Source organism: Myxine glutinosa, chromosome 4 (assembly GCF_964187855.1).
Source record: "Myxine glutinosa chromosome 4, kmMyxGlut1.1, whole genome shotgun sequence".
NCBI classification, from domain to species: domain Eukaryota; kingdom Metazoa; phylum Chordata; class Myxini; order Myxiniformes; family Myxinidae; genus Myxine; species Myxine glutinosa.
The window spans coordinates 1,635,515-1,661,479 of NC_136264.1; the positions used below are offsets into that span (position 1 = coordinate 1,635,515).

At 48.3% G+C, this 25,965-nt stretch overlaps 1 protein-coding gene across 3 annotated transcripts in view; it reads left to right on the forward strand.

Annotated features, from left to right (window-relative positions):
* The window catches only part of UGGT1 (UDP-glucose glycoprotein glucosyltransferase 1), a 214,204-nt gene that overhangs the window by 129,251 nt on the left and 58,988 nt on the right, over positions 1-25,965 (forward strand). For all 3 annotated transcript variants that reach the window (XR_013623012.1, XM_078775372.1, XM_078775373.1), the window contains exon 32: positions 24,041-24,126. Coding sequence is in view for 2 of the 3 variants with exons in the window: in XM_078775372.1 (XP_078631498.1) it covers positions 24,041-24,126 (86 nt within the window). In the remaining variant the exon portion in view is untranslated. The remainder of the gene's footprint in view (positions 1-24,040; positions 24,127-25,965) is intronic.

Sequence of the window (25,965 nt, forward strand, 5' to 3'; positions counted from 1 at the left end):
TTGCCCTGAAACAACTTGCTTTCGTCTCCTGGAAAGCAAATCCAACGGAAGGAAATCTCATTTCCTTTCACAAAGCCCGAAACAAGTGTGTGTCCACCCTCAGGAGAGCCAGGAAACAATATCTCACCATTCTCAAGACCGAACTCTCTTAGCTGTCTCCCTCTTCCAAATCCTGGTGGCGTCTGGTCAAATCTGTTTCTGGTGTTTGTTCCCCCTCCATCCCCTCCCTCACCTCAAACGGCTTAATGGCTGACTCCGCACGTGAAAAAGCTGAATGCCTCAACTCTGTGTTTGCCTCTAAATCTTGTGTCCCAAACCCATCCCTCTCTGTACCCACCGTACCCAGTCGTACCCAGCTGCTCCTGGACTCTGTGTCCTTTCCTCCTGACAAGGTGGAAAAGTTTCTGGCAACCCTCGACTCTGATTCTGCAACTGGTCCTGACGGCATCAGCCCACGGGTCCTAAAATCATGTTCTTCTGCACTTTCACTCCCTCTTTCTGTTCTCTTCACCCTCTCTTTTGCTCAAGGTCATCTGCCATCTGCTTGGAAATCAGCCAACATCACCGCTTTGCACAAAAAAGGTGCAAAAACAGATCCCAGCAACTACAGACCAATCAGCCTTCTCCCAATTATCAGCAAAGTCATGGAATCCATCATTGCTTCAGATATTAAATCTTTCCTCTTCTCCAATGGCTTGATCTCTGATCATCAATTTGGTTTCAGACCTGGTCACTCTACTCTGGACATGCTGCTTCTGCTTTCTCAACAATGGATGGAGGTCCTCAACGCCAAACAGGAAATTAGAGCTGTCTCCCTTGACATTTCACGTGCCTTCGATACGGTCTGGCACCCTGCTCTGCTCTCCAAACTCTCCTCCTTTGGTATCCATGGAAATCTCCACGCATGGCTGGCGGACTTCCTCTCTGGTCGTAGTCAACGTGTGGCCCTGAATGGGTTTCTCTCATCTCCTCTTCCTGTTCAGGCTGGAGTTCCCCAAGGTAGTGTTCTGGGCCCTGTGCTTTTTCTGGTCTTCATCAATGATCTCTCTGACTCTCTTGAAAATCCTCTCTATCTCTTTGCTGACGACTACTCTCTGTCGCTCCATTCCTCATCCCTCAGATCGGCAGTCTGCAGCCTCCTCACTCTCTGCAGACCTGGACAAAATCACAGACTGGTCAAACAAGTGGAACATGTCTTTCAATCCTGACAAATCTCACACTCTTACAATGTCTCTCCGAAAGGACCGACTGGACAACCCTCCCATCTACTTTCTCAACAATCCTCTCCAAGAAGTTCTGTCGCTCAAGCTTTTGGGTCTCACTATCTGCCATGATCTTTCTTGGGAAAACCACATTTCCAAGCTGGCCTCCAAAGCCAGTCGCCGACTGGGCATCCTCCGTCGTGCGAAGTCCTTCCTCGGCACACCTGAGCTCCTCACCACATACAAGGCTTTCATCCGCAGCTCAATGGAATACTGTGCCCCCCTCTTGGCTGGTGCTCCTGCCTCACACCTTGCTCGGCTTCACGCTGTTGAGGCCAAAGCTTTCAGAATCATTGGAATCTCCTGCGATGTAGTCAACGCCGAGGGCCTTTCACTCACTCACCGCAGGCAGGTTGGTGGTCTTTCTGTCTTCTACCGACTCCTCTCCGGCCTTGCTCCCCCAGCTCTCTCTGTGCTCTGTCCCCCCAATATTCCTTCAGGTCGCACAAGATCTGCCTGCAACCCTCTTCTGGTTAAACTGCCAAAGTCTAGGCTCTCTGCTCACCTTCACTCTTTCATTCCCCTTTTCTCCCGCCTCTGGAACAAACTCCCCCACTCCCTTCAATCCCACTCCTCCCTCCAGGTCTTTAAAACAGCTGTTCACCACCATCTCTTATCTTCCCCCATCGAAAACCTTGATCTTTTCTACCCCCGGTAATTCACCCCAGAGTCCTTGCAGTGTTCATATGTTTTAATCCTCTCCCACCTCCCCCCAAGTCCTCCCGATGTCACTGCTCTCAAATGTTGTGTTTGTGTCCTTCCCCCTCTCTTTTGTGTCCTTCCCCCTCTCTCCACATCTTGTCTACCGCTCCCCTTGTTTTTTGTGTTTTGTGTGTCGGTTTGTCTTTTTGTGTGATTAATGTTTGCTCTTTCACGAGCCTCGATCTTGTATACGAAAAAAAAAAAAAAAAAAAATAGCTTCGTTCACGTGTCGCCACAGACGGGAAATTGCCGACAGATATATCTTCATCATTATTTCATTCAACATTATTATTATACGGAAGTAAAGGTAATCCTGTTTAAACTGGCATTAATTCCATCATTGTTTTTTGGGGGTTTTTTCCGCACGAGTTCTCAAGGCTGAATCGCCGAAAATAACTGATGGGAAAATGCCGAGATATATAAAACAATCGTGACTCGGTTTCAAAAAACAGGAAGAAAATTCAATGAAAGTTACCGTTTATAGAACGAAATACATTTTCAAAGGCCACTCTAATTCACCATCACAGTCGCTAGGATGGTTCAAGTCTCAGTTTCAGCTAAAGTTGAGCAAATCGGCAAAATGTATTCCAACATCCCTTTTGAATGTGTTGACTGTTAAGTGGGCACGGCGAAGGAGAGAGGAGAATGAGAGAGAGAATGAGAGAGGAGAATGGGAGAGGGAACGAGAGGTGAAGGATAGAAGAAAACGTTCCCAGGACTACATCATTTATATTATTAATTGGTAAAAGTACAGCGAATGAATACTGAAGTTCGGGATCGAACCAAAGTCAAATTATATTATTCCATATTCCTGGGGTTACATACAAAGTTTGTTTTAGGCGATTCAACTCTTCCAACTATGTAATTAAACAATACAGTTCTTCAAAAATGTACATAATAATGTCGACCAACTATGGAATACAATATCTATTAATAACGTTTTTTTTTGTTTTTTTTTTGTATACAAGATCGAGGCTCGTGAAAGAGCGAACATTTATCACACAGAAAGACAAACCGACAAACCGACACATAACCGACAAACCGACATAGAACAAATAACATCGGGAGCGGTAGACAAGATGGGGAGAGAGGGGGAAGGACACAAACACAACATTTTAGAGCAGGAACCGAGAGACATGGAGACATCGAGAGATCTGTGGGAGGGAGAGGGCTTTGGGGGGGAGGCATGGGAAAGGGGGTGGGAGAGGCATAAAACATATGGACACTGCCAGGACTACCAGGAAAGAAGTTGGAATTACAAACAAGGTGGATCTGGGGTGAATTAGTGGGGGTAGAAAAGATCAAGGTTTTGGATGGGGGAAGATAAGAGATGGTGGTGAACAGCTGTTTTAAAGACCTGGAGGGAGGAGTGGGATTGAAGGGAGTGTGGGAGTTTGTTCCAGAGGCGGGAGAAAAGAGGAATGAAGGAGTGAAGGTGAGCAGAGAGCCGAGATTTCGGCAGTTTAACCATCAGAGGCTTGCTGGCAGATCTTGTGCGACCTGTAGGAATATTTGGGGGACAGAGCACAGAGAGAGCTGGGGGAGCAAGGCCGGAGAGGAGTCGGTAGAAGACGGAAAGACCACCAACCTGCCTGCGGTGAGTGAGTGAGAGGCCCTTGGAGTTAGCTTCATCACGGGAGATTCCAATGATTCTGAATGCTTTGCTTTCAACAGCGTGAAGACGAGCTAGGTGTGAGGCAGGAGCACCAGCCCAGAGGGGAGAGCAGTATTCCATTGAGCTGCGGATGAAAGCCTTGTACGTGGTGAGGAGCTCAGGTGTGCCAAGGAAGGACTTCGCACGACGGAGGATGCCCAGTCGGCGACTGGCTTTGCAGGCCAGCTTGGAAATGTGGTTTTCCCAAGAAAGATCATGGCAGATAGTGAGACCCAAAAGCTTCAGCGACAGAACTTCTTGGAGAGGATTGTTGAGAAAGTAGATGGGAGGGTTGTCCAGTCGATCTTTTCGGAGAGACATAGTAAGAGTGTGAGATTTGTCAGGATTGAAAGACATGTTCCACTTGTTTGACCAGCCTGTGATTTTGTCCAGGTCTTCAGAGAGTGAGGAGGCTGCAGACTGCCGATCTGAGGGAAGAGGAATGGAGCGGCAGAGAGTGGAGTCATCAGCAAAGAGATCGAGAGGATTTTCCAGAGAGTCGGAGAGATCATTGATAAAGACCAGAAAAAGCACAGGGCCCAGCACACTGCCTTGGGGAACTCCAGCCTGAACAGGAAGGGGGAGATGAGAGAAATCCATTCAGGGCCACACGTTGACTACGACCAGAGAGGAAGTCCGCAAGCCATGCATGGAGATTTCCATGGATACCATAGTAGTAGAGTTTGGTGAGCAGAGCTGGGTGCCAGACCGTATCGAAGGCACGTGATATGTCGAGGGAGACAGCTCTGATTTCCTGTTTGGCATTGAGGACCTCCATCCATTGTTGAGACAGGAGAAGCAGCATGTCCAGAGTAGAGTGACCTGGTCTGAATCCAAATTGATGATCAGAGATCAAGCCATTGGAGAAGAGGAAAGATTTCATATCCGAAGCAATGATGGATTCCATGACTTTGCTGATAATTGGGAGCAGGCTGATTGGTCTGTAGTTAAAAGGATCTGTTTTTGCACCTTTTTTGTGTAAAGCGGTAATGTTTGCTGATTTCCAGGATGCTGGCAGATGACCTTGAGCAAAAGATAGGGTGAAAAGAACAGAGAGAGGGTGAGATAGAGTGGCAGAGCAGGATTTTAGGACCCGTGGGCTGATGCCGTCTGGTCCAGTTGCAGAATCAGAGTCGAGGTTAGACAAAAACTCCTCCACCTTGTCAGGAGAGAAGGACACAGAGTCCAGGAGCAGTTGGGTTCGACTGGGATCCACTTGGTTTGGTTTTAATCCACTTCTACTTTGTAAAGCGAAGTGTTTTCGATACTTTCAAATTTATAAATGAACAAGAGTCAAGGCGGGTTCTCCACTCTCCACTCTCCACCCTCCACCCGCCACCCTCCACCCTCCATCCTCCACCCTCCACCCTCTCAAATCAAATCAAGTGAAGTCAACCAAGTGAAGGTAGAAGTTTCACTTCTCACCCTATGCTCCCTCCTCTCCCCTGTATGTGATCCTTTCCTCCTCTCCCCTGTGTACAATGCTCTCCACTGTGCAGCGTGCGTAGTGAGGGGTTGGAGTGGAGCGAGGGGTTGGAGAGGAGCTAGGGGTTGGAGAGGAGCGAGGGGTTGGAGAGGAGCGAGGGGTTGGAGAGGAGCGAGGGGTTGGAGAGGAGCGAGGGGTTGGAGAGGAGCGAGGGGTTGGAAAGGAGCGAGGGGTTGGAGAGGAGCGAGGGGTTGGAGAGGAGCGAGGGGTTGGAGAGGAGCGAGGGGTTGGAGAGGAGCGAGGGGTTGGAGAGTGAGGAGCGAGGGGTTGGAGAGTGAGGATCGAGGGGGTTGGAGAGTGAGGAGCGAGGGGTTGGAGAGGAGCGAGGGGTTGGAGAGGAGCGAGGGGTTGGAGAGGAGCGAGGGGTTGGAGAGGAGCGAGGGATTGGAGAAGAGCGAGGGGTTGGAGAGGAGCGAGGGGTTGGAGAGGAGCTAGGGGTTGGAGAGTGAGGAGCTAGGGGTTGGAGAGGATCGAGGGGGTTGGAGAGTGAGGAGCGAGGGGTTGGAGAGGAGCGAGGGGTTGGAGAGGAGCGAGGGGTTGGAGAGGAGCGAGGGGTTGGAGAGGAGCGAGGGATTGGAGAAGAGCGAGGGGTTGGAGAGGAGCGAGGGGTTGGAGAGGAGCTCGGGGTTGGAGAGTGAGGAGCTAGGGGTTGGAGAGTGAGGAGCTAGGGGTTGGACTGGAGCGAGGGGTTGGACAGGAGCGAGGGGTTGGATAGGAGCGAGGGATTGGAGAATTGCGAGGGGTTGGACAGGAGCGAGGGGTTGGATAGGAGCGAGGGGTTGGAGAGTGAGGAGCTAGGGGTTGGAGAGTGAGGAGCTAGGGGTTGGACTGGAGCGAGGGGTTGGACAGGAGCGAGGGGTTGGATAGGAGCGAGGGATTGGAGAATTGCGAGGGGTTGGAGAGGAGCGAGGGGTTGGAGAGGAGCGAGGGGTTGGAGAGAAGCGAGGGGTTGGAGAGGAGCGAGGAGCGAGGGGTTGGAGGGTGAGGGCCGATTGGAGAGGAGAGTGAGGAGCGATTGAAGAGGAGAGTGAGGCGCAATTGGAGAGGTGAGTGAGGAGCGATTGGAGATGAGAGTGAGGAGCGATTGGAGGGGAGAGTGAGGAGCGATTGGAGAGGTGAGTGAGGAGCGATTGGAGAGGCGAGTGAGGCACGATTGGAGAGGAGAGTGAGGAGCGATTGCAGAGGAGAGTGAGGAGCGATTGGAGAGGAGAGTGAGGAGCGATTGGAGAGGAGAGTGAGGAGCGATTGGAGAGGAGAGTGAGGAGCGTTTGGAGAGGAGTGGGGTGCGATTGGAGGGGAGTATGAGGAATTGGAGAGGAGTGTGAGGGATTGGGGAGGAGTGTGAGGAGGTATTGGAGAGGAGTGTGAGGGGTTGGAGAGGAGCGAGGGGTTGGAGAGTGAGGGCCGATTGGAGAGGAGAGTGAGGAGCGATTGGAGAGGTGAGTGAGGCGTGATTGGAGGGGAGTATGAGGGATTGGAGAGGAGTGTCGTTGGAGAATCTCGCGAGATCTTGGAGACGGCGGCAGGGATTTTCGACGCTCCACACGGTCTCCACGTTTTTCGAAGTTAAGTCTGTTCACAATTGTATTTTGTCGAAACTGTATTTATCTTTCGGTGTGTGAAGTTATTGTGTGCAACTTTGGTTGTTTCTCGGTGATATTCTTTCAAAAATTGATCGTCTGTTTGCCGTGTCGCGAGCAAGGCCTTGTACAGTGTGCACTGTACAACCTTGAGGCTTTGTTTTTCTCTCAGTGGTCCGTCGTTTGTGATCCAATAACTTTCGTTCTCTGTATTCCCAGGCTTTTCACCCATAGCCTACTTCCTTGTGTAAATCTCAACTCAAAAAAAAAAAAACAAACAAAAAAAAAAAAACATTTCCTTCTCTGTTCTCATTCGTTTATTCATTCTTATTCGTTGTTTCGTTCTTCGACCACGTGTTTCTCCCCCATTTCCCCAGATAGTTTTCACTCATTAACCTTCAATGTTTACACTTTCCCCTCAAGTTATGTATTCCGTCATATTTTATAACACCTTTTTCTTCTTCTTCTTTAAAAGGCTGCTTTCGACTTGCTCACCAAATCAATTCATCCCAAAAAAAATATCCGTCTCCTATAGTGCCTTTTTTCTACATTCCCTAAACTCTCCTGCACTCCATCCTCCATCCAGCGTCCTTAAACGTATTTTTAACTCGAAGGTCACAAGAAACTCATTTTGCAATAAATGTTCGTTTCCCATAAATCGTACACTTTCTAAAATCCAATCTCACCCCTCCCCTCCAAATCGTCCCCATAACCCCTCCCCTCCAAATCTTCCCCATCACCCCTCCCCTCCAAATCTTCCCCATCACCCATCCCTTTCAAATCTCCCCCCTTGCCCCCTCCCTCCTAAACTACCCCCTCACCCCTCCCCGCCAAGACGCCCCTCGCCCCTCCCCTCCTAGACTCCTGCCTCACCCCTCCCCTCCAAATGTCCCCCATATCCCATCCCTTTCAAATCCCTCCCCTTGTCCCTTCCCTCCCAAACTCCCCCCTCACCCCTCCCCTTCAAATCTCCCCACCCTCATTGCTTCTCAATTTCCCCCCGCTCACTCCCCCTCCTCAAAGCGTCCTCCCCGCTTCTTCCCCCTTCAAACTCTCATCTCCATCTCCCCCAACCTTCTGCCTCGCTCTTCCCCCTCCTCAAATAACACCTCATTGTGGCTCACCCAATCACCATCAAACCTTTTGTCCGCCCCATCCTTCCCTTTCTCCGAGCTATTCTGAAATCTCTGACACACCTTCAACAGCTCTCCCTACCTCTTCCACCTCTTCCACATCTTACCCTACCCCTCCTCCCCCCTGTTCTGTATCTGATGCTCCCCCTTCCTCTTCATTAACGGTATGGACCTCAAACATCCGGGGCCTTCGTTCAAACTTAACTGATCTCTCCATACAGGTTGCTTCTGTCAAACCAGACGTGATCTGCTGAACAGAAACTTTCCTCCTTTATGATGTCTCTGATTCCATAGTATCTCTCCCGGGCTACTCCCTCCTCCGGTATGATAGACCTGAGCCTCGTCCTGGAGGCGGGGTTGCTATCTTTATCAAAAACTCTCTTCCTCACTCGCCCTGCACTGCACTCTCTCCACCTCACCCCCAGGAATACCTCTGGCTACGGCTTCCCCTTCGCTCCCACCTCTTGTTCATATGTGTGTTGTACCGTCCACCAAACAGTGATGACTCCATCTACATCTCGCTGTCTGATGATATGGACCAACTTCTATCTACTCATCCCAACTCTCTCTTCCTCATATGTGGTGATTTCAACTGTCATCATGCCAGTTGGCTGGGTGTGGGTACCTCTCTCACCAGCCATGGCTCCTCAGCAAAGGACTTCTGCGACTCACTGGGACTGACACAATCTGTCAATTTCCCGACCCGGATCTCAGTCAACGGAGCAATCTTCTCTTCTGGACTTGGTTATGACTAACTTCCCTGAAAATGTCTGCTGCTCTTCTTCTGCTCCGATCGGATCATCTGATCATGTCCTTGTTAAAGTGGACATCTCTCTGACCATCCTCAGGGAGCCTGCTCAGCGTCGACGAGTCTGGCATTTCACTCAGGCCAACTGGCACGGTCTTCAAGCAGCCATCAATCATCTGGACTGGTCTCCCATCTCTACCACCTCTGACATCAACTCATCCTGGGAATTCTTCCAAAGTAAATTGCTCTCTCTCATGCACAGATTTATCCCATCTCGTCTTCAGTTGTCATACCCTTCCTCCCGTCCATGGTACACGGAATCTTGTGGTGAGGCTGTTGCCCAGAAACAACTTGCCTTCGTCTCCTGGAAAGCAAATCCAACGGAAGGAAATCTCATTTCCTTTCACAAAGCCTGAAACAAGTGTGTGTCCACCCTCAGGAGAGCCAGGAAACAATATCTCTCCGTTCTCAAGACCGAACTCTCTTATCTGTCTCCCTCTTCCAAATCCTGGTGGCGTCTGGTCAAATCCGTTTCTGGTGTCTGTTCCCCCTCCATCCCCTCCCTTACCTCAAACGGCTACACAGCTGACTCCGCACGTGAAAAAGCTGAATGCCTCAACTCTGTGTTTGCCTCGAAATCTTGTGTCCCAAACCCATCCCTCTCTGTACCCACCATACCCAGTCGTACCCTGCTGCTCCTGGACTCCATGTCCTTTCCTCCTGACAAGGTGGAAAAGTTTCTGTCAACCCTCGACTCTGATTCTGCAACTGGACCCGACGGCATCAGCCCACGGGTCCTAAAATCCTGCTCTGCTGCTCTATCTCACCCTCTCTCTGTTCTCTTCACCCTCTCTTTTGCTCAAGGTCAACTGCCATCTGCTTGGAAATCAGCCAACATCACCGCTTTGCACAAAAAAGGTGCAAAAACAGATCCTAGCAACTACAGACCAATTAGCCTTCTCCCAATTATCAGCAAAGTCATGGAATCCATCATTGCTTCTGATATGAAATCTTTCCTCTTCTCCAATGGCTTGATCTCTGATCATCAATTTGGTTTCAGACCAGGTCACTCTACTCTGGACATGCTGCTTCTGCTGTCTCAACAATGGATGGAGGTCCTCAATGCCAAACAGGAAATTAGAGCTGTCTCCCTCGACATATCACGTGCCTTCGACACGGTCTGGCACCCCGCTCTGCTCACCAAACTCTCCTCCTTTGGTATCCATGGAAATCTCCACGCATGGCTGGCGGACTTCCTCTCTAGTCGTCGTCAACGTGTGGCCCTGAATGGGTTTCTCTCATCTCCTCTTCCTGTTCAGGCTGGAGTTCCCCAAGGCAGTGTTCTGGGCCCCGTGCTTTTTCTGGTCTTCATCAATGATCTCTCTGACTCTCTCGAAAATCCTCTCTATCTCTTTGCTGATGACTCCACTCTCTGCCGCTCCATTCCTCTTCCCTCAGATCGGCAGTCTGCTGCCTCCTCACTCTCTGAAGACCTGGACAAAATCACAGACTGGTCAAACAAGTGGAACATGTCTTTCAATCCTGACAAATCTCACACTCTTACTATGTCTCTCCGAAAAGATCGACTGGACAACCCTCCCATCTACTTTCTCAACAATCCTCTCCAAGAAGTTCTGTCGCTCAAGATTTTGGGTCTCACTATCTGCCATGATCTTTCTTGGGAAAACCACATTTCCAAGCTGGCCTCCAAAGCCAGTCGCCGACTGGGCATCCTCCGTCGTGCGAAGTCCTTCCTTGGCACACCTGAGCTCCTCACCACATACAAGGCTTTCATCCGCAGCTCAATGGAATACTGTTCTCCCCTATGGGCCGGTGCTCCTGCCTCACACCTAGCTCGGCTTCACGCTGTTGAAACCAAAGCTTTCAGAATTATTGGAATCTCCCGCGATGAAGCTATCTCTGAGGGCCTTTCACTCACTCACCGCAGGCAGGTAGGTGGTCTTTCTGTCTTCTACCGACTCCTCTCCGGCCTTGCACCCCCAGCTCTCTCTGTGCTCTGTCCCCCAAATATTCCTGCAGGTCGCACAAGATCTGCCAGCAACCCTCTGATGGTTAAACTGCCGAAATCTCGGCTCTCCGCTCACCTTCACTCTTTCATTCCTCTTTTCTCCCGCCTCTGGAACAAACTCCCTCACTCCCTTCAATCCCACTCCTCCCTCCAGGTCTTTAAAACAGCTGTTCACCACCATCTCTTATCTTCCCCCATCCAAAACCTTGATCTTTTCTACCCCCGCTAATTCACCCCAGATCCACCTTGTTTGAAATTCCAACTTCTTTCCTGGAAGTCCTGGCAGTGTCCATATGTTTTATACCTCTCCCACCGCCCCCTTCCCACGCCCCCCCCCCCCAAAGCCCTCGCCCTCTCTCAGATCTCTCGATGTCTCCATGTCTCTCGGTCCCTGCTCTCAAATGTTGTGTTTGTGTCCTTCCCCCTCTCTCCCCATCTTGTCTACCGCTCCCTATGTTATATGTTTTATGTGTCGGTTTGTCTTTCTGTGTGATTAATGTTCGCTCTTTCACGAGCCTCGACCTTGTATACAAAAAAAATAAAAAAAATAAAAAAAATAAAAAAATAAATTCGAATTCGAATAAAATCTCAACTACCGTTTATTCGTTCTTGGCGCGAAAAAATGGCGCGCATTTTGTCATTATGTGCGACTTTACGTCACTCCTACGGACGTGAAAACATTTGTTTTCCTTAAAAATATATTTAAAATAAATACAATAGTACATAAATTAACAATAAAAGAAGCTAAAAAACAATTTAAAATACAATAAAAAGCACATTGAAAATATATAAATATGTACGTACAGTATACTGTACGTACGCGCAACCGCGGGATCGGAAAGGGGCAATAGCGCCGCCACAAACTACACCATGGAATTGCAGCTGGCGCGGTTTTTTTAACCATTGATATTAAAATAAAACGTAGCCTATAGCCACCAGGATTTTATGCTGATTCCGAATGTGTCTAAAACTTTTCTCCGATGTGTAGTTCTTGAGTTATAAGCGGACATCCAGACAGACACACAGACACACACACACACACACACACACACACACACACACACACACACACACACACACACACACACACACACACACAGACACTCCTCCTTTATATATAGAGAGATGGCCCACAGGGCAGACTATTGTGGTTTACCTGTGTGGCATCGGTGCCCTGTGACCAAGGTCCGCCAGCAAGATCTCGGGCCTTCATGGCCGGTTCCAGCAGAGGGGCCATGCCCCAACCCAAGTGGTGCTCAGCCACAGACATGTGGTCCATGAGGTGGTGCATCGATGCAGACAGCTGTGGTTGCGAGAGTTCGGGCGCACAATGGCGGACTCCCGCACACTCCCCTCGGCGCCCAGTGGCGCACAGTCCTTGGGTGGGAGACAAGGGGGGGGAAGAAGACAGGTGAGCGAGGGGTAAGGTCACAAGGGTACACATCAATAAAGGCAATGCAAGGTGAGGTGCGTCTGGAGACTGAGCGGAGAAAAGCTCGTCCCTACCGTACGTCACCCCCCCCTGTTACCTACTCTACCCTTGCCCTTACCCCATATGCACAAAAATCTACACATTTACAAATTCGTCACTACTGTCACGTCTCCCCCATATTTCCCCTATACCAAATTCGTCTTCACTCCCACTAATCCAAAATTTGCCATCACCCAATTCATCATCAATCCTCATAAGGAGGAAGAGATGGAACACAAAGCACAATGTCACACCCACGTCATGATGCGTCTCACATTCCAAACATTTGCACAAAATAATAAAAACAACCTGGCATGGTGTGGAGTAGCGTCACCTCAGGTGAGTGGATGTAGATGGTGCGAGGAGATTTCCATCCTAACTATCCTCTAACTGACATTAACACACTTTACACTACCCGGGGTCTTCCCTGCCAATCCATTGGCCAACTTACACTATGGGTTCTAAAAACCAATTCCCATTGACCAAACTGTGGTGCTTCTCAATTTGGGGTCTCACTCCCCCGATTCATCTCCCGGTGCCCTTGCACAATTTCCGGGCTGAGTCGTGTAGCTCTCCCAGCAGGTCTACCCACCTGCACACCTCCACCACTGTAGTTGCCACCCGAGCTTACCTAGCTCCTCACCCTAACCTATCTAACTGGGGAAGGCCCTCTGGCGCTCTCCCCACTCGGTGCCCTCTCTGGCACTGGGCTACCCGGGTCCGTCCTCCGGATCCTCGGGCCCCATCCACAACTCTACCGGCTCCGAGCCCACCTGCGGCCTCACCTGGCCGACATCCTCACAGTGGTGGAGTGCTCAACCAACTACACATACTAACAGGCCACATGCCCAGCCATTTCCACGACACTAATGCACCCATTCAACCATCATTCTTCCACCACGCACCACAGATGCCAATATCCAACCACAATTTACCTGTACCCTCTACCTAACACTTACACTACCCTCCCCGGGTATTCGTGATGGGGGTCCATCCTCCTTTCCCCCATCCACACCTTCGCACCATCCACTCCACTCCACAGTTTCCACCATACTCACTCCACAACCATCCATTCCATACTCCATATATTCCATACAACCATTCTCCATACACCTGCAGTTGCACACCTGTGCAATCTCACCTGGTGCCACCTGCACCCTCCTTCCTCCCTGGACCATTTGGTCAACACAACACACATCACCAGTTACTCACTCATACACTGTTCCATACACCTGTTCAGTTGTACACCTGTGCAATCTCACTTGTTCCTCACTCAATACAATTTACAATCACCTTCTCACAATACACTTCTGAATACCTTTTTACACACACGGCATCATCTGACCTACCTGGTGCCCTGCTAAAACTCGCGCTTCCCCGTCGCCCCTTACACTATTGCGCTCCCTTGTCATTATTATCCAAACTAATCTACCTGCGTCCCCACTACAGGTATCATTGTCACTACCTAACCTTACCGTTACCTATGGTCAATCTCTAGGTCCCTACACACGATATCCTAACCCTCCCGGGCTAGTTTTCACTGCCATAAACCCCATAACTCTATTGCTCCTTTGCCCCCATTGTGAGGGATGGCAGAGTTGCCATCCCTCCACATCGGGTATCTCTCACTATCAATTTTGCTCACCACATTCCAGCCAATCAAAAATTTGCCAATCTGCCAATCATTCTACCAATCATCAATCTGCCAATCATCAAATTTTGCTTTTCAATTTCGGGTCCAAAACACTATCATCATCACACGTCTACTCACTTGAGCCTCTCGGTGCGCCAATTCATTTCCAAAGCTCGGCTTCGCAAAGCCAAGCAATGAATGCGGGTGGTTTGGTCGCCTGCAGGTTGAATTCGTCCGGCATTCGGTGCAGGGAGGGGGCTTACCCGGGCCGAGATCCCACGCACCATCTCGGCACGGAGCCGTCCAATGGCCCGATCTCGCCCTGCCAGAACGCCTCAACCACAAAGGGTTGCCGTGACAACCCTTCCTACCGGGCCGCCCGTTCCGCTTAGTGGAGCACGGCCGCGGCCGTTCAGAGCGAGGCCCGGCGTGGATCCCGCACGGCGATTCTTTCGAAACCGCCGCGGTCACGATCCTCGCGAGTCCCCGCTGCACGCGAACCCCCGCTGCACGCGAACCCCGGCACGAACCGAGGGCCCGCTTCGGCTAAACGTTGATCTAACCGCTAACCCAGTTAGCGTCGATGCTCCACTTGCATGCTCACACCCCGCGTTCCGTTCCTTGCTCATACATCCAGCCGTTCCCATACTCCTCATCATTGCACCTTCTCTTACACACCCAGGTACACTCATTCCGCTCACAGACTTGGTCACACACCTGACCACCGCACACCTTGGCACACACTCGTCGTTCGCACACCTCACCAACACACCTCTTCGCGCCCCCTCCTCGGTCACCTCCTCTGTGACAACCACGGGTGTGCACTCACTTGCACACCCAATCACGTGCTTGACGACTAACTCAAGTGTGCATTCCAACACGCGCTCGACCATTCCAGGTGTGCATCCTCTCTCACCTGCCACAACCAACTCACGCTCCATGTCACTCACTACTCTCACCCCCACACTCGGTCGTGCATTCACCCTCACTCTTGACAGCGCACTCTTTCCTCATGCACCCGTCCGTTACACACCTTTCTTGCGCATCATCTTGCGCACACTCTCGTGTTACACCCTCTGTAACACTCACCACAGGTGTGCATTCTCCCGTTACATCCTCTGTAACACTCACCACAGGTGTGCACTCTCTCGTTACATCCCCTGTAACACTCCCCACTACGCGCTTCCATGTGCCCCCTCGCACCCGCGCTACGACCAACTCACCCTCGACAGCACACTCACTCCTCGGCGCGCACGTTTTCCTCACACACCCCATAGTCGGACATTCTCGCACACCTCCTCTTTCGCACTCCGTACCTGTCGCACACTTCACCAGCGGCCTCTCACGAACACCCGGGTCCAAACCAACCCCCAAGCCGACTGAAGCTTCCCTCACACCATATACATTTCCGAGTATATCGCCACTCACCTTGGCACCTCGTCTCCGCACCTCCTTCGCCACCTGCAAACTCTTTATTTGGTTAGCGAGCACACCATCACGATTTGAGCACCGACCTTGTACATATTCCATCACCTCCTCCTTTATCTCCCTCTTAGTTTCCCTCCGTCTCTTCTTAATTTCACTCACCCCCTCTTCCACTTCCTCTAACTTTTGCTTCACCTCTTTTATTTCCCGGTGCGTCTCCTCAATTTCGTCCTCTAATGCCACCTTGACCGTTTCTATGTGCGTCCTCACCTCCCGGTCCTTTGTCTCCATTGCCTCCGTCACCTCGTCCAACCTCGTTGTCAGTCCCTCACGTACCATCTGACATTCCCTCTTCGTTGCTATTAAGTCATTTTTGAGTTCTTTTTGTGTCACCTTTAACCCTCCTAGTACCGCAGTGTTCTTTTCTACCTGCTCCTTCAACTCCCTTTGTCCCACTGTCAGCTGTTCTACTCCCCTTGTTAGATATTCTATGCCCCCCTGTAACCTAGCCGTACTATTTCTCACCTCTTTCTCCATACGCTTCTCACCTCGCTTTACCTCCTCGCGTACCCCCGAGACCTCGCTTACACCTCGTCTTATTTCCTCCCCCATCTCCTCCATTTCTTTAGTAGATGCCGCCTTCATCTGTCCCAATTCATTCCTCTGAGCATCCAATTTAGTGTCTAACCCGATTTTCACCTCCTCTATCTGCTCTCCCATTTGTTTAATTTCCCGGGCGGATTGCTCCCCTATTTCCCGCAATTTGTCGTTCATTGTGTTTTCTAACCCCCCTAACCCATTCTTCATCCCTTCCATCTGGTTCTCCTGGGCAGCCATTCTATTTTCCAACCCCGTTAACCCATTCTTCACCTCTTTTATCCCGTTGTCTAACCCTTCAAATTTATTGTCCAACCCCTTAAAATTATTGTCTAACCCCTTAAAATTATTGTCTAACCCCTCTAATTTCCCCTCTAATTTCTTGTCTAAACCCTCAAATGTATTTCCCAACTGTTCACTGGTACCCCTCGCTTCGGTCCTCATTGCCCCCATTTGGCTCCCCATCCTATCCATTTTTGCATTCAGTTGGGTCAAGAATAATCTGAGGTCAAACCCGGTTTGCCCAGCGTCCCCAGCCGCCACCGCGGGCTCGCCCTCCGCGGCGCCGCCATTTTAGGACCCTCCAACCACGTGCGCGAGGGCGCCATTTTGTGCGCCTGATACCTCCTCAACCACCGCCTCATTGTTCTCCTCCATTTCCCCGAGATCCTGGGTCGACTCTACACCCTCTAATTCCCCCACCGGCATTCCGTCGCCTTGACCATCCATGGCACGATTTTTATATTTAGGATTTTATAAAACAAAATTTCGGCCCACTCATAATTTGAGCGCGCTAAGCGCTTCAGGTCCGAATCTCGCTCCCGACACCAAATGTTACGGAATCCAACGTCGGCCTTCCCCACTTACAAGGGGGGATTAATCCCCTAGCTTATGACTGACCGATGTGGTCCCTGTGGCTGTACAGCGACCTCCGGAAAGGCCGGTGGCACAGCCCCGTTCGTACCGCGGACAGATGTTAATTGCCGAGCGGTCTTAAGCAACCGCGGCACGAACTATTAACAATGACTAGATCCGATTCCTGAACGTTGGCCAAATCGTGCCACAGGTATTCAATGTGGAAACCTCAAAGACGAACAGATGTGAAGAAGAAGAAGAAGAAGACAAAAGGGTAGGAAATACGAATATAATTTATTACTACTATTTACAACCAAAAGAAACCAAGGAAGAAGGAAGGATAATAAAATAATGCAGAAAGAGGGACGGACCAGAAGGACACAGTGAAAATCTAGCTTAACTAAACAGGCTTAACTTATACCCCATGACAAGACAAAAGACAGACTACAAGCACACTTACACGGGGGATGATGACAGGAATGGCAGGAATGGTTTGGGACGGCAGAGAAGGGGAGGAAGGCACGGAGCTGGCTGGAGCTTGATCCCGCACGGGACGTCGGGCTGGACCTCGACGGCCACCGATGCCACCGATCCTGGTCCCCGCGGGGTAACGGGTCGGAGCTGCCTGGTGGAGCCAACGCTGCCTGGTGGAGTCAAAGCTGCTGGTGGGGGGTCTGGCGTGACAGGTTCTCTCTCTCTGGCTCGCAACTCGCAGGACTCTCTCACTCTCTTGAACTTAATGGTTCGCTCTCTTCGCCGTATATCTCCCCCTCCCTCACAAAGGCTTCCGCCCGCACTTATATCTCCCTCGGGCAATCAAGCCGCCGGCCTCCAGGACACGCCCATCGGTGAGGTCGCCTCGGCCCTGATTGGTCACGAGGGCTCACCGATCCCGCCCTTAGAGGAGGCGCTGGCAAGGCCACGCCTTGTTCCCGGCGCTTGGCCGACTCCTCCCACCTTCGGCTCCGAGATGACCTCGTGGCTAATGGAGTCTTGCAGCGAAAACAACAACCCACAGCTGCAGCAGAATTCAGCGAACCGCTCAATGCAGTTGGCAATTGAGGAAAGGGGAATGTGAAAGGAATCTACTCTATTTGAATTCAGTGCAATGGAGTGTCAATTAATGGAAGACACAGCCTTAATCTAATACACACAATAAGGAGATAACTACTGAACAGGGAGATCTATGATTTGGCTACGTGATTGTATATGACCTAACTAAGGGACGCCCTTTGACCTTTATACACAACAACTGGAGGAAGGAGGGTGATACTTTACAACACAAAAAAACACCATTCTCAAATTCATAACAATATATATATATATATATATATATATATAGATATATATATATATATATATATATATATTGTTATGAACACACACATATACACATACACATACACATACACATACACACACACACACAGTGTGGCCCCGTTATAACGCGATCGTTGAGGTCCATAAAATGTAATCGCGAAAAAAGCGGGGTCGCGCTAAATCGGGGTTCAAGAAAATCGGCGTTCAAACTGACCCAATGTTGACCAAACATCCTAAAACATCCTAAAACAACAAGTAAAAACATTCATGAATATTAGCAATCATCATTTACAGTTTATTTCTTAAAATAGTGATCGAGTGTTCCTTGCTTGAACGTAGCAAGTCGCTGGCTGCGAGCGAAATCTAGAATGCTTCTGAGTTGGAGGATTTTTATGTGGTCCACCTCCTGGGTCTCCAGCCAACGGAGGCTAGCCTCGAGGTGTTCAATGGCTTCAGACACTTTTGGGGGTGGGGTGGAGGCTCTTCATTATCATCTTCTTGACGCGGATGATAAGAACATTGCGCGGAGGATCGCTTGGGACGATCGTTTGATACGAACTACCGTTGGTTTTTAGAGCGTTCGGCACGCTATACGTACGCAGCATTCCAGCCCCTCGCATATGTAAGGTCCGGCCGCACGCCAACGATACGCGAAGCTGCCTGCTGTTCTTCGCCCGCGGACCCGGAGCCTGGACGGATCCCATCGCCTGGAACCATCTGCCTGGACCTTCCTCCCCTACCAGCTACCATTCCGTGTGAGTCTGTCTGTTTGTCATGGGGTCGTGATAAATTAAGACTGTGTAGATAAGCTTGCCCTATGTCCTTTTATTTCCTTCTTCTTGTATATTCCCTTCTTTCGTTTCCTCTTGTAGTGTAGTTAATAAATCATATTTGTTCTTCCTTCACCCTTCTTATTCTTTGGTTCCTCTCATCCGATCGATTGCGTCCTGTCCCCAATTGAGTACCTGTGGCACGATTTGGCCAACCGCTTGTAATCGGGTTTAGTCCTTTTGTTAACGGCTCGGATTGCTAAACCGCTCGGCAATTACCATCACATCCGCGGTTCGATCAGGGACTCATCTCCCTGCTTTGCGGAGAGATTGGTGAAGGTATTTGGGAAACCGTTGACCAATCACCCTGGCCACTCTCACCCCGCAAAGGGGCGGGATAGTTGCAGGACCGGAGATGGCCAGCTTAACAAGTCAAGGGGATTAACCCCCCCTTGCTAACGGGAGTGCTGTACTTCGAGATCCGCAACAATATATATATATATATTTATATATATATATATATGAATATAATTATATATATATATATATATATATATATATATATATATATATATAAATATATATATATATAAATATATATTTAGAATATATATATATATGTATATATATATATGTATGTATGTATGTATGTATGTATGTAGTCGTGTCAGCCCCTGTGGTTAACAGCGCCGGGTGACGAATAACCGAAACTGTGGTTAACACCGCCTGGTGACGAATAACCGAAACAGTCCTTAATTTCCGAGGTGCGTAGCCAAAACTGGTGGTTGGTCCATCATGCGTGGGTTGGGTGAACCAAAGTGCTTCGCTATACGAACACACGGGTTTATTCCCGAAACCCACAACAAAGAAACACGACTCAACAAATATGAATTCAATGAAAGTCAAGCACGACAAAATATAGGTTGAGGTAAAAAGAAAATCCTAATGTCAGACGTCTCCACTAAGATGCAAACACACAACAGGGGAATGATGAAATAAAAATAAAAGGTTTTGTTGAGTCGGCCGGTACTCAGCTCTGGTCCAAAATGCTCCTGGGAGCTTGATGGTCGCAGCAGTCCGTGCAAACGCCTGCGCAGGAAACGCTCCAACAATGGCACCAAAACCACGCCTCAAACTCCCAGGCGCGAAGCAAGCAGCCAAGACGGGGCCGCCTTTCGTTTCCCACTGTTATGTGCCACGCGGACCCCAGCTCCTTGATGAGCCCACAGTCCAACAACACCCCCTCCTTCAACATGGCAAAGGCTCCACAAAGCTCTAAAAAGTTTTCTTCACAGGCGCACAGGAAACAAAGCAACCGCCCAAGACGAAAGCCAGAGTGAGAGAAACTGAGCTATTATTCTTCCTCTTTTTCGAACCTTCTCGCTCTGAAGTCACGCCGTCCAATCGCCCGAGCTCTTTTGAATTACCCCATCTCCATGACCAATGCCAAACTTCGGGGTGTGGCCTGCTGGCTTTGCTTGGTGTGAGCGTCATTAAGGCATGGCTACCTGCCGATCAGCAATGTCCGGCACTGTCGGCGGTGGTGGTGGTTATGGTTGGTTAATGGGCGGTTGTTGTTATAACGAGCGTGAGTTTTTATGGATGGTTTTATGGTCGGCCTTGTTGCAATTGTAAACACAGAGGGAAAAACCACAGGAGGCAAACACAATTAAATACATTGACATGTCTCCTACTCATACACGGTCCATGCTATTACTATACATTCCTATCTCCCCTATGGTATGTCATCATCTACCCCACAAACGTAACAATATATATATATATATATATATATATATATATATATATATATATATATATATATGTATATGTATATATATATATATATATATATATATGTATATATATATATAATTATGCCCATCACCAAAGGTGGGATGGAGGTTGTGTTTTCAGCACTCTGTTTGTTTGTGAACAGGATATCTCAAGAAGGTGTGGACAGATTTGGACGAGACTTTGTGGACGTGTTGTGTGTGACAAGGACGAATTGATTAGATTTTGGTAAATATTCGAGTCCAGATACGCGATTTTTTGAAGTGATTCTTCACCATTGAATGATTCAACAAAAAGCTGAAAACGACATATAACATATTTCAAAAAGTTGTGGACGACTTGTGAGAATTTGGTGGACGAGTTGGTTAGGTGACAAGAAGACGCGATTCGATTTTGGTTCAGGTCCGATTCCATGATCTGGCCTATTAGTGGGATACAAAACGTAAATTGTTCAACCTGGTGGAGGTAAGCGCTCTACAGAGAGCTTTTCTCATTTCATTCTGTTTAACAATGTGTGACATATCAAAGCCTCTACATGTTACATGTTTTGAGTTGTTCAGTGATCCGATGCAACAGTTAAAGTCATAAAATTAATCCATATGTAACACTCACTTGTTGCCTTGTTGATATTTATCATTGTTTGCACAACAACTTGTCAACACAGATATTTCTTTTTCATCACAATGCTTTTACATTGTGAGAACATTTTTCTCAAAAATAATATTTAAAATGTGTTCCAAGTAATAATGGTTGTGCCATGATAATATTGGGTTGTATCTCTTGTTCAGTCTTGCTCCTTACTGTCCTTTTCTGAATGTCAAAGATAAGTTTTAAATTAATGATTATTACCTGGTATAGATCATTGAAACTTGGCAATGAGGAAACATATTGTTGCGGATCTTCGAAGCTCATTCCCGTTACAAAGGGGAGATTAAGCCCCTTTTGTTCTCTGGGTCTTCGAAACCGCGAGACCGAGTCGCCACTCCCGGGCAAACGTGGAAAAGGGTTTCGGGACAAATTCACACGTACCTTTGGTACCCACGCCGCAGCGGAAGCGGGGATCGAGTCTTGCACGAACCACGCGTAATTGAGTACGCCCGAGCCGAATACGTACCACGTGACTCGTGCTGTTACTTTTCTATTAGAACCCGATTAGAGCGACTCGATTCGTACCGTGCTAGGCCAATGATGGAAAAAACAGGACGGTTGAATCGGAAGAAAGAACAGATTTATTTACACTATTTACAAGGATTTTTAGAAGGAAAGGGACACAGGGCATAACTTAGTCATTATTACTTATACCCAGACAATGAGCCCACTTACACACACGGGGAGATGGAGGAAGGATGTTCGCGCACCAAACGCGCCTGCTTCGGTCGCTCCGGGAACAGCTCACCCGGCGTGGCCCTCTGGCGGTCACAGCACGTATCCCGGCGAAGGCAGGCAGGAGGATAATCCTTGCGGCGCGTAACAGGCAAAGGCAGGCAGGAGGAAATATCGCGCGGGTCGTCTTCACAGCGCGCGATTAATACTGCACAGAGTGCGGGGAGCAGGGCAAAGTTCGTATACAATGAGGTGATTCAGTTCATGGGCAATACGACTCAATATGAGGCAATGCTGATACGAGGCAATCCTGGGCTCATCTCTATGCATCTGCTTCGGACCTCAACTCATCTGGGAGACTCGGGGCAGGGTTATATGGCCCCGCCCCAGCCCGACTCGAATGTTCCAAACCCCGCATCTTGCCGCAGTGGTAAGCCACTCCCCTCGAGCCCTGATTGGCGGCTCATGCTTACCGATGGTTCCTGCTTCTCCTGCCCCACCTTCCTTCGGCCTCGGTCGACTTGTTCAGGCCTGCTATGCCGCGTGGTATTTCGGCGCCAATACCAAACCAAAGCGCCATAAGGACACCTAATTTTCACTGGCCTACTCAACGCAAAACTAACACAGGAAAGGACTACGCTTACATTTACTAAGAAATAACTGAACTTAAGCGAGGCTACATGTTGTAGTGTAACCAACTAAGGGGGGAAATTAACCTTTATTACAAAACCGCAACAATATATTTCATTGATCTTGGCAATGAGGATTGTTATTCACAATCACTAACCTTTGTCTTGCTGTAAAACTGTGATGCAGTCAAGAGCATGAGGCACGTGTTCATGATTAAGTAATCGTACTATCATTCGAGAACTGATCCCTGGTGTTGGGCTAGCGGCTAGGGTGCCAGCTTAGGATCCTAGGATCCTGGGTTCGAATCCCGGTCGATCGCTGAATTAACGCCAGGGGGGTTGACTCAGCCTGTCATCCTTCCGAGGTCGGCAAATTGAGTACCAGTTCACTGGTAATTCCCTGCTTGTCGTAAAAGGTGACAAAAAGGGTTGGCGGCAGGAAGGGCATCTGGCCGTAAAACATTGCTTCAAAAAGGGGACCAAAAAACAACAACAACCACGGTTCCCGAAAAAGGCCAACCCCCGCTTTGCGGGGAAAAATGGCCTCTAAAGGTGGTTATTTATTTTATATTATTCGAGATGACTTTTTTTTGTTTGTGTGTTTCGTGTTTTCTTGTTTTTTGACTGATTTGCACTGCTGAACCGCCGGACAGAATGAGTTGAAAACTGGTGGTTGTGCTCGGGGTGTGCATGGGGAGGTTTTCGGTGGTTGAAAAAAAAAAAATCATTAGTTCCGAGGGTTTGGGGTGGGGGAAGGATCCCGGTTCTCTCTGGATGTAAATGTGTGTCATATAGCGCTGCTTGGTGGGAAGGAGTATTTCGAGCAAATTGCCGATTCCTCTCTCTTTTCTTGCGCAACAAATCTCCAACAACAATTGCATCTCTCTGCTTTTCAATTATCCATAACCTTCAACATTTCATGGACCGGATAAACAAGCTCTCTCTGATGGAACCTTTCTCGTCCTTTTCCTCAAGTTCATTCAGGAGATCATCTTGAACAACATTGTGTGTGTGTCACTCTTTTCCTGTAACTTAAATTTAAGATTAAAAATATAAAGTGTTGCCAAATGCAATATGTTTTGTCTGGCAAACACATTATTTGTCGATAGAATCCAAAAGATGTTAAATGTAAACAATGATAAGCAGGTGTAAAGTTACTTTTGACTAAAGTTATTTTAATCGATGCAGTTTAGAGCGGCTGGCAGGCTGGCCGAGACCTAGACCTAGACGTATAGCCAATTGAGCCACCTAGCCTGGGATTGAATCTTGGCCCAGCTATAAACTGTTATCCTGGTGTTTCTCATGCAGGGTGATCCATCAATGTGTGATCCGTCCATCGGATTGATATTAAATTGACTCTCTCACCTGCTTGCATTAGTTTGTAGATTTTAAAGATCCCACGGTGTCTTCATAGAGTAGGTGAGTTATCGCCGGCACCCTGAACAAATTACAATTTCCTGCCCTGATCGATTTCTGGGAAGATGAGGGAAACCCACCTGGCATATCCCTTATAATACCATAGCTTTCACTCGGAGAAAGCTTCAGCAGCACCGACACTCTGTAAAAAGGATGATATGATGATGATGATGAGTGGTTGATTAATGTATTTTGTTGCGATTACAATGACAGGTGCAAAAGAAACCACACAAAATGCATGAGGAACTTCTTGGTGATGCGGAGCGGGAAAGTGGAGGAATTTGGAACTCTATCCGCAGGTTCCAATTTTTCGTCAACTTTTTGTGATTTGTGAGCGAAACATGTGAACCTGTCTGCTTAAAGAAATGCTGACATTTTAATGGGAAATTAATAATATGCTGACCGTTACATATAAAAGTAAGTTGAGATGTTCTTGATGTTTTTTGTTAAATACAGCAACAATCCTTTTTCCCTTTTCTATTCAAACAGAAGGTAGAAAGTAATGCATTGACAGTGGAACAACATGTGGATGCAACAAACAAGGGAAGAATTTGGAGAGGAGAAAGAGGAGGAGGATAGAGGGAGAGGTGTGCGGAGGACGAGGCTGGAAGGTTGACGGTTCATGGAGTATGTAGGGAGGGTCAAATGATGAACAGCAGATGGAGAAATGGTAGAGAATAGAGAAAGCTTCGATTGACCTGCCTGTGATGTGAGAGCAACAGACCCTATCCTTCAGCCTTATCACAGGAAATTCCAAAAATTGTGAGAGCTTCATACACCACCGAACCCAGGAGGGACAGATGCGAGGCTGCGATGCCAACCCATGGCCGAGAGCAGCACTCCGTTGAGTTAAGAACAAAGGCCTTGTAGATCTTGAGTAGCTCCCATTTTGTAAAACAATTTAACTGGGAGATGATGTTGTGGATATGTGATACGTTGCAGTTTCTGCCATAGAAATGAAAGATTTCGAAACAGTGACTGTATAATATCAGGCAGAGATTTTGCTTGGGCTGCAGATTATCTGGCACTGGGGATTGGTTGGCTGGAGCAAAGAAATCAGACTGGGAATTTTACATGAATACAATAAATCAAACAATCGATCAATATATAATCGGTTTACAGTATTTCAAAAAGACCTTCGTAGCCATAGGCTGAATTCGTCAATTTACAAATATTGCAGGGGAAAAATAACAAAAAAACAACTATTTTACATGTGATACACATTGCACCAACATTGGTATTACTTACCTTAAATTGTAAAATCCCACTACTCACATAATCAAACCAACACAAAAATCCCACTACCCCCATTATCAAACCAACACAAAAATCCCACTACCCCCATTATCAAACCAACACAAAAATCCCACTATCCCCATTATCAAACCAACACAAAAATCCCACTACCCCCATTATCAAACCAACACAAAAATCCCACTACTCACATTATCAAACCAACACAAAAATCCCACTACCCCCATTATCAAACCAACACAAAAATCCCACTATCCCCATTATCAAACCAACACAAAAATCCCACTACCCCCATTATCAAACCAACACAAAAATCCCACTACCCCCATTATCAAACCAACACAAAAATCCCACTACCCCCATTATCAAACCAACACAAAAATCCCACTACACCCATTATCAAACCAACACAAAAATCCCACGACCCCCATTATCAAACCAACACAAAAATCCCACGACCCCCATTATCAAACCAACACAAAAATCCCACTATCCCCATTATCAAACCAACACAAAAATCCCACTATCCCCATTATCAAACCAACACAAAAATCCCACGAACCCCATTATCAAACCAACACAAAAATCCCACGACCCCCATTATCAAACCAACACAAAAATCCCACGACCCCCATTATCAAACCAACACAAAAATCCCACTATCCCCATTATCAAACCAACACAAAAATCCCACTACCCCCATTATCAAACCAACACAAAAATCCCACTACCCCCATTATCAAACCAACACAAAAATCCCACGAACCCCATTATCAAACCAACACAAAAATCCCACTATCCCCATTATCAAACCAACACAAAAATCCCACTACCCCCATTATCAAACCAACACAAAAATCCCACGACCCCCATTATCAAACCAA